The sequence below is a fragment of the Larus michahellis genome, chromosome 9, assembly GCF_964199755.1.
Source record: "Larus michahellis chromosome 9, bLarMic1.1, whole genome shotgun sequence".
NCBI classification, from domain to species: domain Eukaryota; kingdom Metazoa; phylum Chordata; class Aves; order Charadriiformes; family Laridae; genus Larus; species Larus michahellis.
Genome location: NC_133904.1, coordinates 30,300,834 through 30,316,393, shown reverse-complemented (window position 1 = coordinate 30,316,393; position 15,560 = coordinate 30,300,834). Strand labels below are relative to the sequence as shown.

The window sequence follows — 15,560 nt, the reverse complement described above, 5'->3', positions numbered from 1 at the left end:
TTAAATTATGGCTTGAAATATTGCCAGTCTTTAACCAAAACATGTACAGCATACAGCAAAAATACCAATTTTGTAACAGGATATATTAGCAATAGATAGACTATCCAGTGAGAGGAGTAGTTACACAAGCAAAAAGTAGCTGCATGCAAAGCAAGAAAAATGGAGAACTAGGAAACCGTGGGTTTTAAGGGCTGCTGTGGGGGGTAGACAAGGATTTTGCAGTGGGAAATTTGGTCCCCAATAGAGACAAATTGTGAAGTCCAGAAACACGTGGCAGATTTGTTTTCCAAAGGCTTTAATAAACTAGAATAAAGAATGATGTAAAGAACTGTAATGTTCATTGATTTGTCTTTTGTTTTGAATTCCCTGTAGTAACATCCAGGAAAATAAAAGTACGCTCATAAGTGTGTAGGTTTATTTACCTATTTCAGTCTCACCCTGCAGCTCCATTGAAGAAAAAAAAGAAGGGGAAAATATCAGTGCAATATGTTTGTTCTATTTGTATGTAGCTCACTACCAGGGAGTGTGTTATATTAAGACAAAGAGAGTAAAATAAGGTCTCTGGAGTCTGGTTTGCCGTAAATTGCATTTATGTGCTGTTATATTTCCATTGGTTTCAGTGATCCTATCCTGGTCTGCAAATGGTACAATAAAAGGGAGAATCCATTTGACAATTAGTGTTTATAGCCTTGCAGCAGGTAACATGAAGAGTGCAGTAAAATAAGGCCAGGCTTGATGGGATTAAAATGGGCTATCATTAAACCGGTTTAAGATGACAGAGGTTGTATTCCAATGCCCTTGGGATTTATAGTTTGGTTTTATTATTCTGATTAGGGCAGTCAACAGAGAGAGACTGCAAATAGATTTTCTCGTCTTGTAATGAACTCAAATAGTGGTGCATGGATGGGTGGGTTTCCAGCCATGTGTTTTTAGGGGCTCTGTGGAGCTGGAGGGGTGTTATATCTTCAAGGGTTAGTTAAAATTGAAACTTCTGTGACTGACAGCACGATTTTCTTTAATTCATATATTGCAACCTCTCTTCTATACTTTAACGCACAAATTCGTTTTTGAGCTAGAAGTCCCTTAGTTTAAGCGATGGAAAATCTACTGTGTTTTCTGTCGCCCACTCCCACAGAACACAGTTTTGGTGCAGGGTACACAAAGTTCATAAAAATAAGTGTCATTCAACATTTTTGTAACGTGGGGTGGGAAGACTTGCTTCCTGTATTTCCCGATGGGAAGCGAGTCCCCGCCAGCAGTTTTTAGGGATGCGCAGGCTGCCCATGATAGGCTGTCCCTGACTTGCCTCTCCATGCAGAGTCATAAAATCAGTGGATTTGAGATTAGAAGGCCTATCTCATAAAGACAGTATATCCCAATATTAAAAAGGGATATTACCTGAATAACTTGAAGAAGAGAAAATTAGTACAATAGAGAAATCCAGCTCTCCCAGCATGGTTGAAAATGTGCGGCCCACTGAGATATGACCACGTACACTACAGCAGGAGTGGATCCGTGGAGGGAAATGGTTAATCTGACCGCCCCCGCCATACACTTTTGGGGGCTTTATTCAAACTTGGTCTAGTCTAGTTCTGTGGATTGGCTGTGCGGTTTAATCTGAGAGGAATCCAGGCTGTGCACTCACAGCACTCTGGGAGACAGAGCAAAGTAAGGCAGGAGGGGACGTACGAGCAATTCACTTCAAAAGTGCACCGCAAATCACAACCAGCACTCTGATACAGACCCACCCCAATTTCTTCATGTTAAATCACTATAACAATACAGAACTCTGCACCGTTGAGATGTTTTCCCCCATAGATCGCAAAGAATTTTACAAGCGTGGTTGAAGATGGTTATAGATTTTGAAGAGAGATGATGACCTGCTGGTTCCCTTGGCTTCCTTAGCAACTGTGAAAGGCACCCCTTCACCCAGCCATCAGCTCTTACTGAGAGTTTCAAAGTCACTGGCAGAGCAAAGCCTGGTGTGGATCTGGCCCATAATGCTTTTTCTTTTTTACTACACCGTACTACAGACCTTAGCTTGCTTTAATTTTAGCACGCTTTCTGATGGGCTTACCAATTTTTAACAATAGGGGCAAGAAAAGAAATAAATGAAAGATCTGCCTGTTTGATCGTGTTATGAAGATAGGTGGCTCTGCTTGCTTGCTGCAGAGGCGAGTGTTTGACAGAGGGAGCTCTCAGTCACAAGTCAAAGAACGAGTCACCAAGAACAAAACCATCCTCACCGCCAATTCTCGCAGCAACTCTGCTGACTCCTGTCCTGCCCAGTCCAGGAATTCCAGCTAGGGATCCGTGTTCGTTCTTGGGAACATGAACAATCCCTTTGAGCTTATGCTGGAAAGTTCAGCTGCTGCAGCTTCTCCCGCACAGTTTGATTTCCTTATTGTATATTTAAAAAAAAAGAGGAGCTCCCGATGAAAATGCTTTCACAGACAGGGCAAGGCATGGTGCCTTTTTCCAGGCTCCCGCTAGCAGTGGCTTGATTGCAAAGGCTCAGTTTCTGTCCTTCTTCATCCCAGACAGACTAAACGCTTTCCTCTTCTTTTGTGATGCTGTAATCTGTTAGCAGTGTAACACTGATTTCTGAGCCGTGCGTGCTGCCCGTGACGGACAGGGCTCTGGTGGGTGTATTACTGTGGGTACCACTGGGAGGCTTCCTTCCAAGTTTTGCCTTGCAGCACGAGACTTGCTTTTTAAAATGTTGCCGGAAACTTTTACTCAGCCAATAAAGAGCAAAAGGATTGACGCAGGAATTGCTGAAGGCCAAGGCACGGGAAAAAATAGTGGCTATCAGATGAAAGGTGGAAGCGTCTACAGAAGCGTGGTATGTAAAAGAGCGGTACAGGTAGAGGATGTGGTTAGGCAGCCAGCAAAAGGCAAACAAAGCAACAAGCACCAGCACTGTTTTTGCAACTCTCTTGCGGGATTCAATCTACGAGAAAATAATGCATATTTGGTATTAATAGCAATTAGTAACACGTGTTTATGTAGTTGGTGCTGATTTTCAAAGGGGTCTAAATGCATTAGTGACCAAAAAAGCAAAATGGAAAAAAATCAAACCCAAAACCAATAGAAAAAGAAATCTATTTCCTGTGATTCTGTAATTGTTTTACCAAAGTATTTCCAGTGCAGAGCACATTCCCTTTCCATTATAAATCACATGGCAATCTCATCTAAATTAGGATATAAAAGTACAATAGTTAAATGTGTCAGCTCACACGGATGAGGTCTCTGTTTACAAGTCAACGTTGTAACTCCTGAGTTCAATAAGTTCATAATTATGCAAAACAAAACCCCATCCCTCTTTAGGAAAGAGGGTACACTCACAATTAAATTAATGAGTCATAAACATGTGCTGAAGTGCATAGCTGAATTTGGATTGCTAATATTGGCTGAGTTTATGGAGCTTTTTACTCTATTACCAGGTAAAGGTTTTGCGCTCAAGTATTCAGACTTAATCAGCATGACAGATTTTGGAAAACTGGACACATTAGCGCTTGATCACAGCTTACCTGCTTACGGGCATGACCATGTTCTTCTGCTGGCATGTTGGATGTACTTTTATATAAAGTTCTGGCGATAAGAAAATAGTAGACAGAAATGACAGCTAAGGGTACAATATAGAACACTAAGAAGCAAACCAGGGAGTGAGCTTCCTGCAGGATCTTCTCAGATACAGGATAGGGGGCACATGCCTCAAAAGTTACGTTTTTCTCAGGATTGCTGAAAGAATACAAATCTGAAAAAACAGCCTCTGGGATAGCAAATATCATGGAGACAATCCACACACAGCCGGCTTTACAGCAGGTCTTCAGGAGCGCATCCGAAGTCTGCAGTTCCAAGGGCTTAACGATGGCTCTGTACCTAAAACCAACCAACATCACTGTCAGAATGAATGCAGAAACACTGCAAGCACTGACAATGCAAACTTCTTGGGGATAAAGCCATCCCAGTTCTCGCTAAATGGAGAGTGGTAAGATCATCTTGGAAATGAAAAACAGATACTAGCTCTTTGTCATGACGATGGAAATGTAAAAGTTAATCTTAAGCATGTATTTTAATGAATTGGCTGGCAGGGCTTGTCATTTAAAGCCTTCCTAAGTAAAGATGAATTCTACTGTTTGGATTAGGATCCGTGAGGGGAATCGTCTCTCCTATTTTTATGGCACTGCCTAGAAAGGTAAATGAGGGAATTAGTATGAAAAACTGGCAAAGGTATGAAACAGGTTAACTATTTTATAAATACATGAAACCAAGCATATACACCCCTCCTTTCTCCCATGTTCTTCAGATCCCAGCTGAGTGCAGTGATCTGACTCAAAATGATGCTCCGGTATTCATTCATGCTAATAAACCAGGAGCTAGCACTGCTGTTGATTCCCAGCTGTGATTCTGCAGCACGTGGACTGAGTCAGACAAGTGAGAAAATCTGGGTAAATCTATAGATGGGTGAAAATCTGTGTGAAATGGGACCGGGAAAAAGGACCGACTGCCATGAAGGTGGATGGAGCACAATACACCCTGCTCCCCAAGTATCAGGGAGTCTCTGTGATGCAGAAAGAAGAGATCCCTCCAGGGGGTACAAGACTGGCATGAAAGGAAAGGCAGTGAAAAAGGATCCAGAGGATAAGACAGCTTAATTGTACCATTTTTCACAAGCTGAGGATCTGGTCTTTTTCTCCTCTAGGCACATTTAATTAGCAAACTGCAAGCTGGACTGCTCTTTATCAAATAAATACCAGTTTTATTGACTTTGAGCTCTTCTAGCATACTGGAACATGATAGTCTGGCATTGTGCACATGACTGAGCTTTCTGAGCTTTCTCAGTTACGTTTACCCTGTGAAAATGTAGCGTGGAGTATTTACGTAGCAGCTACCATGAAGAATCAAATACAAAAGCAAGTGTCAAGCTTATAGATTCTGAATTGACTTCATACAGGACGAAGACTTTGGAGCTGTGATAGATAGGATAGTTCAGTGAAAACATCTGCTTAATACTCAGCAGTAGTAAAAAAAAACCAACTAACACCAAACCCCAGAAAAACAACAAAAAAGAAAAATGTTAGGGATTATTAGGAAAACAATGGAGAGCAAAAAAGGCTGTTATGCAATTACCTGTATCTCGTTCATGCAACTCTTGAACAACATGTGCTGCTCTGCACACCTTATTTCAAAAAAAAAAAAAGCATACCAAGGATGGAAATAACATGAATAGCCTGGAGAGATGGACAGGGATCACTGTCTGCTGGCACAAGAGCCAGGGCCATCAACTGAAGCCACGTGCAGAGCCAAAACAAGGAGTTGTTTGTGCAACAGGCAGCGAAAGTCATTGCTAAACAAGTTCAAGAAGAGGCGGAACAAGGGTCTAGGAGAGAAATCCCCTGAGGTTATTAAATAGAGAGAAACCGCATCTGCTCAGGAGGTCATCTGAAGACTTAGGATATAAGTTGGATAGTGGTTTTTGTTCTTCCTATGTGTCTTTTCTTGTCCTTATGCTACAGCTCCATGGACCCTTGATCTGACCCAGTGTGGCCATTCATGTGTTGGCTTGGATTTTTTTGGAGTATAGTAACAGTATCATTGCTTAAATTCTGCACGCATGAACTACTTGCTGTCACATACAATCCCTAATTGCTGGCATACAAGATGAAAATCTTTTGCTTTCTTAATACTAAAATTCCTGTTGGGTTTTTCTGCTCCTTTTTCATGCTTATGCTGGTTGAACTGAAATCTCATCTTAGTTTTGTTCATTCAGAAAAGAAGTGCCGATTGTTCAGCAGCTCCTGAGAGCAGTCAGATGGGAGCACTCATCCTGGTGCTTTCATTGTAACCTGAGTTTAACTTCAGGACCGCTGGGCTAAAATAGCTCTGGAAAAGATGTTAAGAACTATAAGATAAAATATTCAAATTGCGCCATATTATCTCACACTGACAATTACTATAGTATTGCCGTAACCATCAAAATATGAGAGTCACTAATTTTTCCCCCAGTCTGTTCTGTGTTTATTTTTGGCTTTTTACCCCACATGTCAATCTTTTTTATGTTCTGGGATTTTAGAGCCTCGCCGAGCGCAAAGGACAAAGGATTTCCACTCAGTCGTTTTCAGAGTTTTATTTTTCATCTTCCCCGACTACTTTAGTGCACCACTAGATAGCACCAATATACTGCCTTTTCCCTGCCTTAAGCAATTTCCCTTTTCTGTGCAATTGAGAAAAAAACCCTGTACTGTACTTCAAGCTAATAAAAGGTCAAAAGACTTTAAGAGTCTTTCTCACTTCACTCCATTGAAAAGAACTGCTCCAATTTTTCTAACACACATTTTAAAATCAAATGGGAGAGCGTTCTTTTTTTTGGTTTGTTTTTTTTTTTTTTTTTTTAGTCTATTACAATGTGCCGTTTAATCTTGTGCAAAATCGTCATTTCAGCTCTTTTATTCATTTCTAGCTTCACACCTGTGGCATCTCCTGGCAAAGCAGTCGCATCAGACCCACCTGTCAGCACTGAGAACAGTCAGGGTAAACACTGATACTCCAACTGAGGTTAACTGGATAAAAGACAGCAGCTTGCACCCAATTCTTCCGAAGACCCAGGTATCCACAATGTACCGCGTTGCATCTACAGGCACGCAAGTTAATAAAAGCAGGAGGTCTCCAAATGCCAGGCTGGTGATGAAGATGTTTGGAACCGTCTGCATTGATTTAATCTTGAAAAAGACTTTGATGAGTATAGCATTTCCAAGGAGACCCACTGAAATGATCACAGCGTATGTAATATAAATTGTGCACAGTATTTCTAATCCTGGAAAGGAGTCTTCGGTCCATTTTTCGTTTGTGGTTTCATTATCAAGGATTGATTTCAGTTCTGTACCATTTGTAGATGCACACAAAGTCTGATTAGCTGAATGCAAGTATACTTGAGACATTTCTTTAACTGTTTCTTCTCCCCAGGCTGGACTTAAATTGATCAAAAAATTGTTTAATATTTATCTTGCAGCATATCAGCAAGGTCAATAGAAAAGTACAGATCTGTGCCTGAAATTGAGATTCCCGGTGCGCATTAACTACTTTCATCCCCTTCTGGGTCTCAAAACATGCCTAGGAGAAATGCACACAGATCTTGTTCTGAACTGTGTAGGAGGTGGAGATTTTTTTTATTGGCTTTTCAGCTAGTGGAGCAGAGAGGGAGGAGGAAAAAAGAGAAAAGGGGTTTCTTTAAAGATATTAGCCAAAATGATGGTTGTTTTTTTTTTTTTCTTTGAAGTATCTGGCAAATAAATACTGTATTGTAATTACTGTAGTACTAGGGTTTGCGTGTTATCTAGAAAATGTTGAATGTTTTTCAAAATGTTCTAAAAAGGAAATAAAATGAAAACCTGAAATAGTTTTCTCACTACTACAGGTAAGCGTAGGACATTCTAATTTAACATAAAACTCTACAGTGTACCTTAATGGCAGATAAAATACCTCAAAATATATATAGTATTTGTTGAAGAAGCCGTAGAGACAGCCTGTGCTTGTCTATGCTCGGATTAGCATTGCCATCACAGAAATGCAGTGACCTTCCAAAAGGCAACATAAAATAGAAATTTATGGCCAGAATCCTGCTAACCCTTACATTAAACTTTAGGTTTGTCCCTTGTAACAGTCCCATTGCCATCAAAATGGCAAATTTTTGCCATTTTGCCCAATTTATGCTGAAGTTTGATCAGGTTTATAGATAGTTGCTGTATGGAAGCCTGTTCTCTTGCAATAATCCATGTAGGTATTGGCTTTGGGTGGTACAACTCATGATTCAAGTCTTCTGGGAGAAAAATAACTTTTCATGATGCTACCTCAATCAAACATGTTAGTACTATGGGTTTTCTTATCTTTAGATTAGTCAACAGTCAAATATGAAACTGCTCCATGATGAACCCTTGACTAACTTTAATGTAAATTAAGGTACAAGGAATGTGATCTACCAGGTTAAATCTCCTGAAATGAAGAAACCCAAGATCTCATTTCTAAATAACGGAAGTGGAAAGGATGTCAAAGGTCTGAACTTTATGCCTTGAAAATGAAGATCAGTAGCTGGAGTATTTTTTTCCTCCCAATTGTTCTTCAGCTGCAACGTTCGAGTGGAGAAGGTACCCTGCTCAAATCACAAAAGCAATCTTATACCCAAGTCCCTTTATCTTTAGCTGCACACACACAGACACTCAGACACATAAAATCGAGTTTGTTTCATTTACTTAAAAAAGCTCCTCTAAGTACTACTCATGAAAAGTCTAATTTTCCCTCTCTCAGTCCCAACCCTTGCAATCACAGCTATGCCATAGGTGGCAGGTGGTGAAAGACCAGATGGTAGATCGGATGGAAGACCAATGCTGTGGCCAGGTGGAAGAAGGAGTCCCAGAAACAAAAAGGATGCATGAGTTAAAAATTCCAGTTACATTTTTCGAAAGTGCTTTTAGAAGAGAAGTTCTTGTCACGATCAACCATAAAATGTCCTTTTATGCAGGCGCAGTATGTAGGTTGCTCACAGATTTAGGTGCCTTTGAGGATGCCCGATTATGTTGTCCACCCACACTGGCGTAGTACTGTGCATTATATTTAATATAAAGTTCGTCAACTGTAGCAGATTGTGACAGCTTAATGTCAGATAGTTACATAAAATGTTTAGATTTCCTGTATAGGAGAAGTAGGGTATCGCCAAACATTGGGAACTCATTGCTATCCACCAAGTGCTGAATACTCAAAGGTGGCATCTGAATGAAACATCAGGTGTTTAGCTGAAGTTGGAATTTACTGAACTCATTACTTGCCTTGAATTGCTCTAGAGGTTGGTTGATGCACCGAAGTTCAGCTGGCAGCATAGATCCAACCCCTTACAGTCCCAGAGCTTTCGGAGCCATCTGAGAGATTAGAGTTGACAGCGTGAATTCTAAGGCTTGGTTTGTTCTGTCTCTCCATCATTTCATACGGCAGGATAGAGGACCTGAACTGACACCCCGCTGTGTCAGATAATCCAGAGGACTGGAGACTCTTGAGCTACGAGATGCTCCCAACGCTTCGTTTGGGGGGTGACTCAGGTATGAAGGGAAAGGTGACAGACCTCCCAACCCGTATTTAATCCTCTTGAGGACACCAACGTATGCCATAGATGAAAGCCAACCCAGAAAGCGGCAAGGGCTTAAAGTTCTGTTTACTCCTGGTACTTCGTGTGCTGTTTATTCCAAACTGGACCCGAATTTATGTATCTGAGCCTGGATGCTCAGTTGATGCTTCACACTTCAGAAGCCCGCATTACCTGCAAACACAGACACATTTTCCCTGCTCTCTCCTGAATGGACCGCAGTAAATATGTCTAACCCAGCTCACAGCAACATGAAATTCTACTTGGTTGTCTCTTTCTACTGAGAGATTGTATTTTTCCCAGCTTTCTGCCTCCTTGGGGGAATCTGGCAGAAGGAAGCTCCTTCGTTTCTCACAATTCTTCCTACAGTCCTTGCGTTACTGCAGGTTTCAGATAGCTGGCCAGGTTCTCTCCCCATGGAGCATAAGATGTTGTCTTAGTCGATCCTAAGAAGATGAAAAATATTATTTTGAAAAAGCACACAAAATAATATTCTCTAGTCCCAACAAAAGCCTGAAGGACAGATAGTAAACATCAAATAAGCAATTTACTTATGGTGGTAGAATTTCAGTGTTGCTGTCCTCAATTTTGTCTGCTCTTCACAGGTAAAAACGAGGCAGGAGAAAACACACCGTGATTTTAAGAGAGATTCCGGTAGCTTTCAGTTGTGCAAATCCAGCTGAAAAGGAAGAGAATGGCTTCATTATCCCAAACAGTAAACAACTCCAAGGCGTTACTTTAGAGCTCTGTCTTCTGGTGAAAAGCAATTTGGGTAATTCTGGCTATTGTTTAAAATACCAGAAAACGCACAAAATGTTCACAGAAAATGAATGTTCCTTTTGAACTCCGTGCTGCAAAAAAACCCCAAAACAACAAAAAACCCCAAGTAAAATACTCAAGAGTATATCATTTAGCTGTATTTTTAATGCAAATTTTCTGTTTTAATGCAGTGTGACTGCTGACTTAAGTCATTTCCATGTGCTGCCTAGTGTCACCCACTCAGAAAAATCTCTTTCGGAACCATTTGCTCTGCACCAAGCCAACATATGGTGAAAACAGCCAAAATCTTCACTCCCATTAAAGAAATTGATTTTCCAAAATTGTGATTACTTGGGGTAGCGCCTTTTTATTATTTCAGTGTACATTGGTCATGCAGAATTGATTAGTATTTATACAAATACGTCAAAATGCTTTGTAGCTAGAGTGCAAAACCGATACACAGTGAACTACAGCTATATTAGCAAGCCTGGGGGTTTTTTTTAGGATTATTTTAACTCACTTTCTTAGGGTATTGTTTGTGTCATTTCTACATAGAACTATTTAGTTGTCTTAATTCTTCTTTTATGCCTCAAACTCATTTTCGACCCTTGCTTTAATTGTCTCTCCTAGCAATTTCACCATCTGTTTATTGCTGGCTGATGCATCTCTCTGTCTCTCCGCTGAGTGAACTGACGTTTATGTTCTTGGGGTGTTAACGGCAGAGAGATACGGAACAGCTTGGCTATTCCGGTCCTGAATTTGGGTAGACTCTGTTGTGGCATCCTCTCTTATAAAAGGCTTTTTTCCGACTAAGATCTCTTCTACAGACGAGCCTGATTGATTGCTGTCCCCGTGCCCAGAGCAGGACTCTGCCGTGGGGTCACCAACCACAGGCACATTTCTCTTCTTCCTCCCTGGAGGTGGAAAATTGATCTGAAGTCTAGCAGTCTGCCCAGATCAGGGTAAATCTTTCCATTCCAGCAAATCTCAGTAGCCTTCCGCTTTTGGGTTGTCTTCTTTTGACATAAAGGTGAAGGAGGGCTTTTTGCTGCTCCATCAAGAAGTCCTAACCCAGAGTCCTTTGACAGCTCTCGCTTCTGAGCTAGACTCTGCAGTTCTAACTAGAATCATGTTATCTGAAATACCTTGTTCTTCCTGCTGTTTTCTGAACTGGCTTTGCCACCTTTGTGTTGGGAAGAGTCGTCCCTGCTCTAGAGACGACAGTCTCTGGGACGGGGGTGTGTCATTGCCCTGTTCCTGACTTGCATTGGTGTTGCAGTTTTAGTGTCTTCTCCGGAAATTGAAATTGCCAATAGCGTGACAAGTGACGGCAAGACGAGGGGACAAAGAGTATCATAACTCACATCAATAGTAAGAGTGAAGGTTTTATCTGCCAGCCATTTGATGGGCTGCATGACTTGTGTGACTCTTTCCAATCGATTTTCTAGTGTTCAGGCAGGCAAGTATTAAACAGGAAAGCCTGGATGCAGACCTGGAGCGAGCGCCAATGTCAGAGACAGCGGTCCATGGTTAGAACAAATTAGTACTACATCCAGGGCTGCTTCCAGTTCTGCTCTGTCCTACTGCGAGAACGGGGATGAGTCATTTCCGTGCGCTCCATCTGAGTCCCGAACAGAGAGGATGTCACCTCCCCACCTGGCTGGGCATCCCTTTCGGAGCGACCAGCGTCAGAAAATGGGGAGGGAGGTGGAGTGAGGCACTGCCCGTGCTGGATTTCTTCACTTGTGAGTGCAAAAGCTTGGTTCCAGTGTCTGTCACTCCGATGTTTTTCACCACTAAGTGGGAACATCTTCTCCATCCCGTATTTTGATTTTTTTTACCATTGCCCATTGTCCTCAGCAGTTGGAGACAAAACAACTACTGAGCTATTAAAAGGGAAAATATCTTTTTCGGACACTTTCATGATAGTTTCCTTGGCTGTGTCACATTCGTAGCAGAGCGTAAGCGTTCGTTGTCAAAGACTAGCCATTTAGGAGAAAAATACATTGGTTTATTCCTGGGTGTGTCTGGCTGTCACCTGTGTGATTCTGCAGCAAGGGCAGAGGGAGCTGTGCAGGCACCAGGACTCAGGGCATCAAATCCTGCAGCAATGTTTAATTGGAACTGTGGCCCTGTTTTTTGGAACTGAAGACGACTCTCCAGTTACACTGTCAAATACCACAAGACTTAGTGTGTCCATGAGAAAAATAACAGCACGCCAGCCCTCAGGGTAACGCGGATGAGACGGAAGGTCAGTTCGGATGAGCTGTCAGGAGCAGCATTCGGTGACACAGCAACAAGATGGGTATCTTCTCGGATAAAAGCTAAGAAAACAGCTTCTGGTTTTGTTACAATGATTTTGTTAAAATCCAGACTCTTCAGTGGAGTTCGTGGGACTCAGTCTGCCTGTGGCGGGGTCTCAAACGCTGTCATTAATCAATGGCTCCAAATACTTTTTATCCTGTTCCTCCATTCTTGCATCCCTCCCAGCCTCCTTTTCCAGGGGTTCCCTCAGCCAGCTTCACTATGGGAATGGCTGGTGAAATACTGGTGGCATTCCTCAGAAGAGAGAGAAGAATAAACATTGGAATGTATCCTTGAATTTCTTCCATTACAGGAACAATCAGGCAATGAAATAATAAAGCAAGCATAATTCTTTTGGGGACCCTTGAAACGCTCAACGATACATTTAATTTAGAACCATTAAAGTGCCATTACATGCTAAATACTTTCTGGTGCCTAAAAGCAGAGTACTGTGCATTAAGACTTAACAATCATCTTATGCAATAGGTAATTATCTTCCCAGTATTTTGATTTTTAATCTCAAATCCCTACCCATAATGGCATTTCTTTCGTTGTCCCAATAATAACTGCCTGCTAAATTTAGAAAGAACGATACATCTTGGGCGTAAGTATTGCTAACCTGTGTTGCTAACCACTGCTGTAGGTTCATAAACTGTCAGAAGAAAAACAAGCTGCACTGACCTTTAACTGTCATCCTTTGTAATATTTGTCCATCACTTGGTTATCAAAGCGCTGCGCATACATCCAGCTAGAATCATAGAATCTTCATGGTTGGAAAGGACCTTTGAGATCATCAAGTCCAACAATACACACACAAAAAACCCCTACAGTCTCTGCCATTAAGACAGCTTTAGCCACTTGTCCATGCGGAGACATGAAGAGTCTCCGGGGACCCTTGATTGAGCTGCCTTGACCTTGGATCTGCATCCGCTGACTGACTTGGTACGATGGTGGTGGAGTTTTGTGACGGTCTAAATAGCAAGATGGGAACGGAGAGGGTTTTCCCCAAGTCACCACAGCTGGCGCAGTGTTTTTACTATCGTTTTTTATGTCTTTCGCATCGTCTAACCTACTGTTAACAACCCACTGAGATCTGACACGAAATAATTGTCTTCATAGATAAATGTACTTTCAGAAATACTTCTTTCATTGGTTTAAAATAGAGCATGCATTTTCTGGTGTATGCATCGCCAAGAATAAGCAATCTAGGAGTAAATGAGAATGACTTAGAAATCAAAGGAGCTTTTAGATGGCTGTTTTCTCGGGGAGCAAGCAGAGTCAAGGGATTGGGGAGGAGGATGCGCTTGTCCCGGTAACGCGCTGCTGCCCATCAGGTCACGTTCACGCCAAAGCTGCGGAATCATTTAAAATTATCAGGCTGTGAATCACAAGCACGTCGCAATTTTTTATTAGATTTGTCTTTGTGCACGTCCTCTCCCTGTGCAAACCATCAACGCTCAATTCTGTGACAGAATGTCGGCGGAGATACGTCGGAGAAGAGCAAATGTAATGGTGCCGGGGCGGAAGATATTATTTCAGCCCAAAGAAAATTACATGTCTTCATTCCGACTGACAACCTAAACAATGCGATGCTTGAAACATAAATGATACGCTGTTTGGCTGGAAAAGACCTGAGGCATATCATGGAGAGTGGAAGTGAGCTAACCGCCTTCCCAGAACAAATAGCGCTCAGCATTTTGCATAAGCAAGTTGACAGGTTTTTAAAAATTTACTTCCAGATTTTGCTTTTTGAATAGAAAAAAAACCAAAACCACAATCAATAGGAAGGAAGGAGACCAGACATTGCTCCACACCGTGCAGCTTGCTCTTCTTCCTGCTGTTACACCTCCAAAGCAGGAAACATGCTGATGGATCTGCCCAAAAAATGGCTTTTCCAGCCATTTCTTGGCAGCCTGAGAAGTCTTAATTATTCTAGCAATTTTCTCACTCCTTGTCCAGCTTTTGTCCAACTCGTTGTTGCTCCTAACAATTTAATAATGTTATGAGGGCATTTAGCAAAAACTTGAGAAAATCAAGGTACATTTTGTCTTTTATCAGGAATGTAATATAACAATTACAGTTTGCAGGAGACAAGGCCAGTCTCATGTTGCTCTCGTATTGATCCTCTTTCGCTGCCTTTTTATTTTAGATTACAGGAATAGAAAATAGAGTTGGGAGGGCTTTCAACAGGTCTTCCAGTCCATCCTTTGCCCTAAGGCAAAATCAACTTTACTTATTCTGGCGGATATTTGTCTTATCACTCTGAGTGGTTTTTTAAGACCTGCAATGATGGCAATTCCATCTGCACTCTAGACCACTTATTCCTTAAAATTAGAAATGGTTACCTAATGTCTAGTCTAGATTTAAGCCTATTGCCTTCTGTCCTATAAAAGTGTACGCAGCAAGAATTACTGCGGGAAGGAGAACAGTGAGGGTCAAAGCAGGAGGCAGAGGAGGAAGCAGGGTCAGACCATCCATCCCCATAGACTTACTGGTATCGTAGCAGAGACAAGCGGACGGAAAAGGGACTCGGGGGAGGACTGAAGCTCTGGTTCCTCCTCAGACCTCCCTCCTTGCCCTGGCAGCCCCCTGGGTGTGCAGCAGCTGGGTGGGGGGCGCAGGGGGAGTCAGGCACAGCTCTGGCACCCAGCGCCGTGGCCCAGTGCATCCCGCATCTCATCCCAAAGCAGGAAAGCTCATACTCAGCCACAGATTGTGGGACAAGGAGTTTGCTAATGAAAATAAAGAACACAAGCAGAGGATGATAGTTCAAGGGTCCAACATATCAAACTGTACTTTATACTCAATTTCTTTCTCATTGAAAGCAATTTCACGTTGTAAACAAGTGGGTGAAAGGTGGAACTTGTTTGCACGTTTTGAATGCGAACATTTCTCCCAGAAAGCCAAGGAACCGAAGGTGATCTGTCTAATTTCAAGTAGGCTGGCTGTAGCTACTGTACATTGAAATACTCATCTTTTTCCACTAATTGCTGTGTGGGAGTTATTCGCAGAATGAAAGAGCCTTTTGTATTTGCTATCATACACACCGGCTCTAAGACATCACTCGGTTATATTTTTTTTGCTTCTCTGTCATCAGTACAGGTTACTATTTTACTATATTAGCAAGCATCAAAAAATCTTTACTTGAATGATACGGAGAAATGCATTCAAAACTGAAACTAGGATTCGGTTGAGCAGGCAAGTTACTGGTTCAAACACATTTGTTGAAAAATAAAGCCCCTGTTCAGTGAGAGAGGAAAGTTAAGTCTCTCTTGTGATGTTATGAAATGGAGTTTACCTCCTGCTGTATTCACAGCGAAGTATTACTAAAGGGCAGACACCTGCAAAGATGGTAGGGTTT

At 41.8% G+C, this 15,560-nt stretch overlaps 1 protein-coding gene across 1 annotated transcript; it reads right to left on the bottom strand.

Annotated features, from left to right (window-relative positions):
• BRS3 (bombesin receptor subtype 3) lies at positions 1 to 7,147 on the bottom strand. Its single transcript, XM_074601107.1, has 3 exons — positions 6,514 to 7,147; positions 3,534 to 3,885; positions 1 to 2,953 (listed from the first exon to the last, which is right to left on the bottom strand). Exons 1-3 carry the CDS (start codon positions 6,942 to 6,944, stop codon positions 2,546 to 2,548), a joined length of 1,191 nt encoding a protein of 396 aa, XP_074457208.1. The 5' UTR covers positions 6,945 to 7,147; the 3' UTR covers positions 1 to 2,545.
• Between the last annotated feature and the right edge of the window lie 8,413 nt (positions 7,148 to 15,560).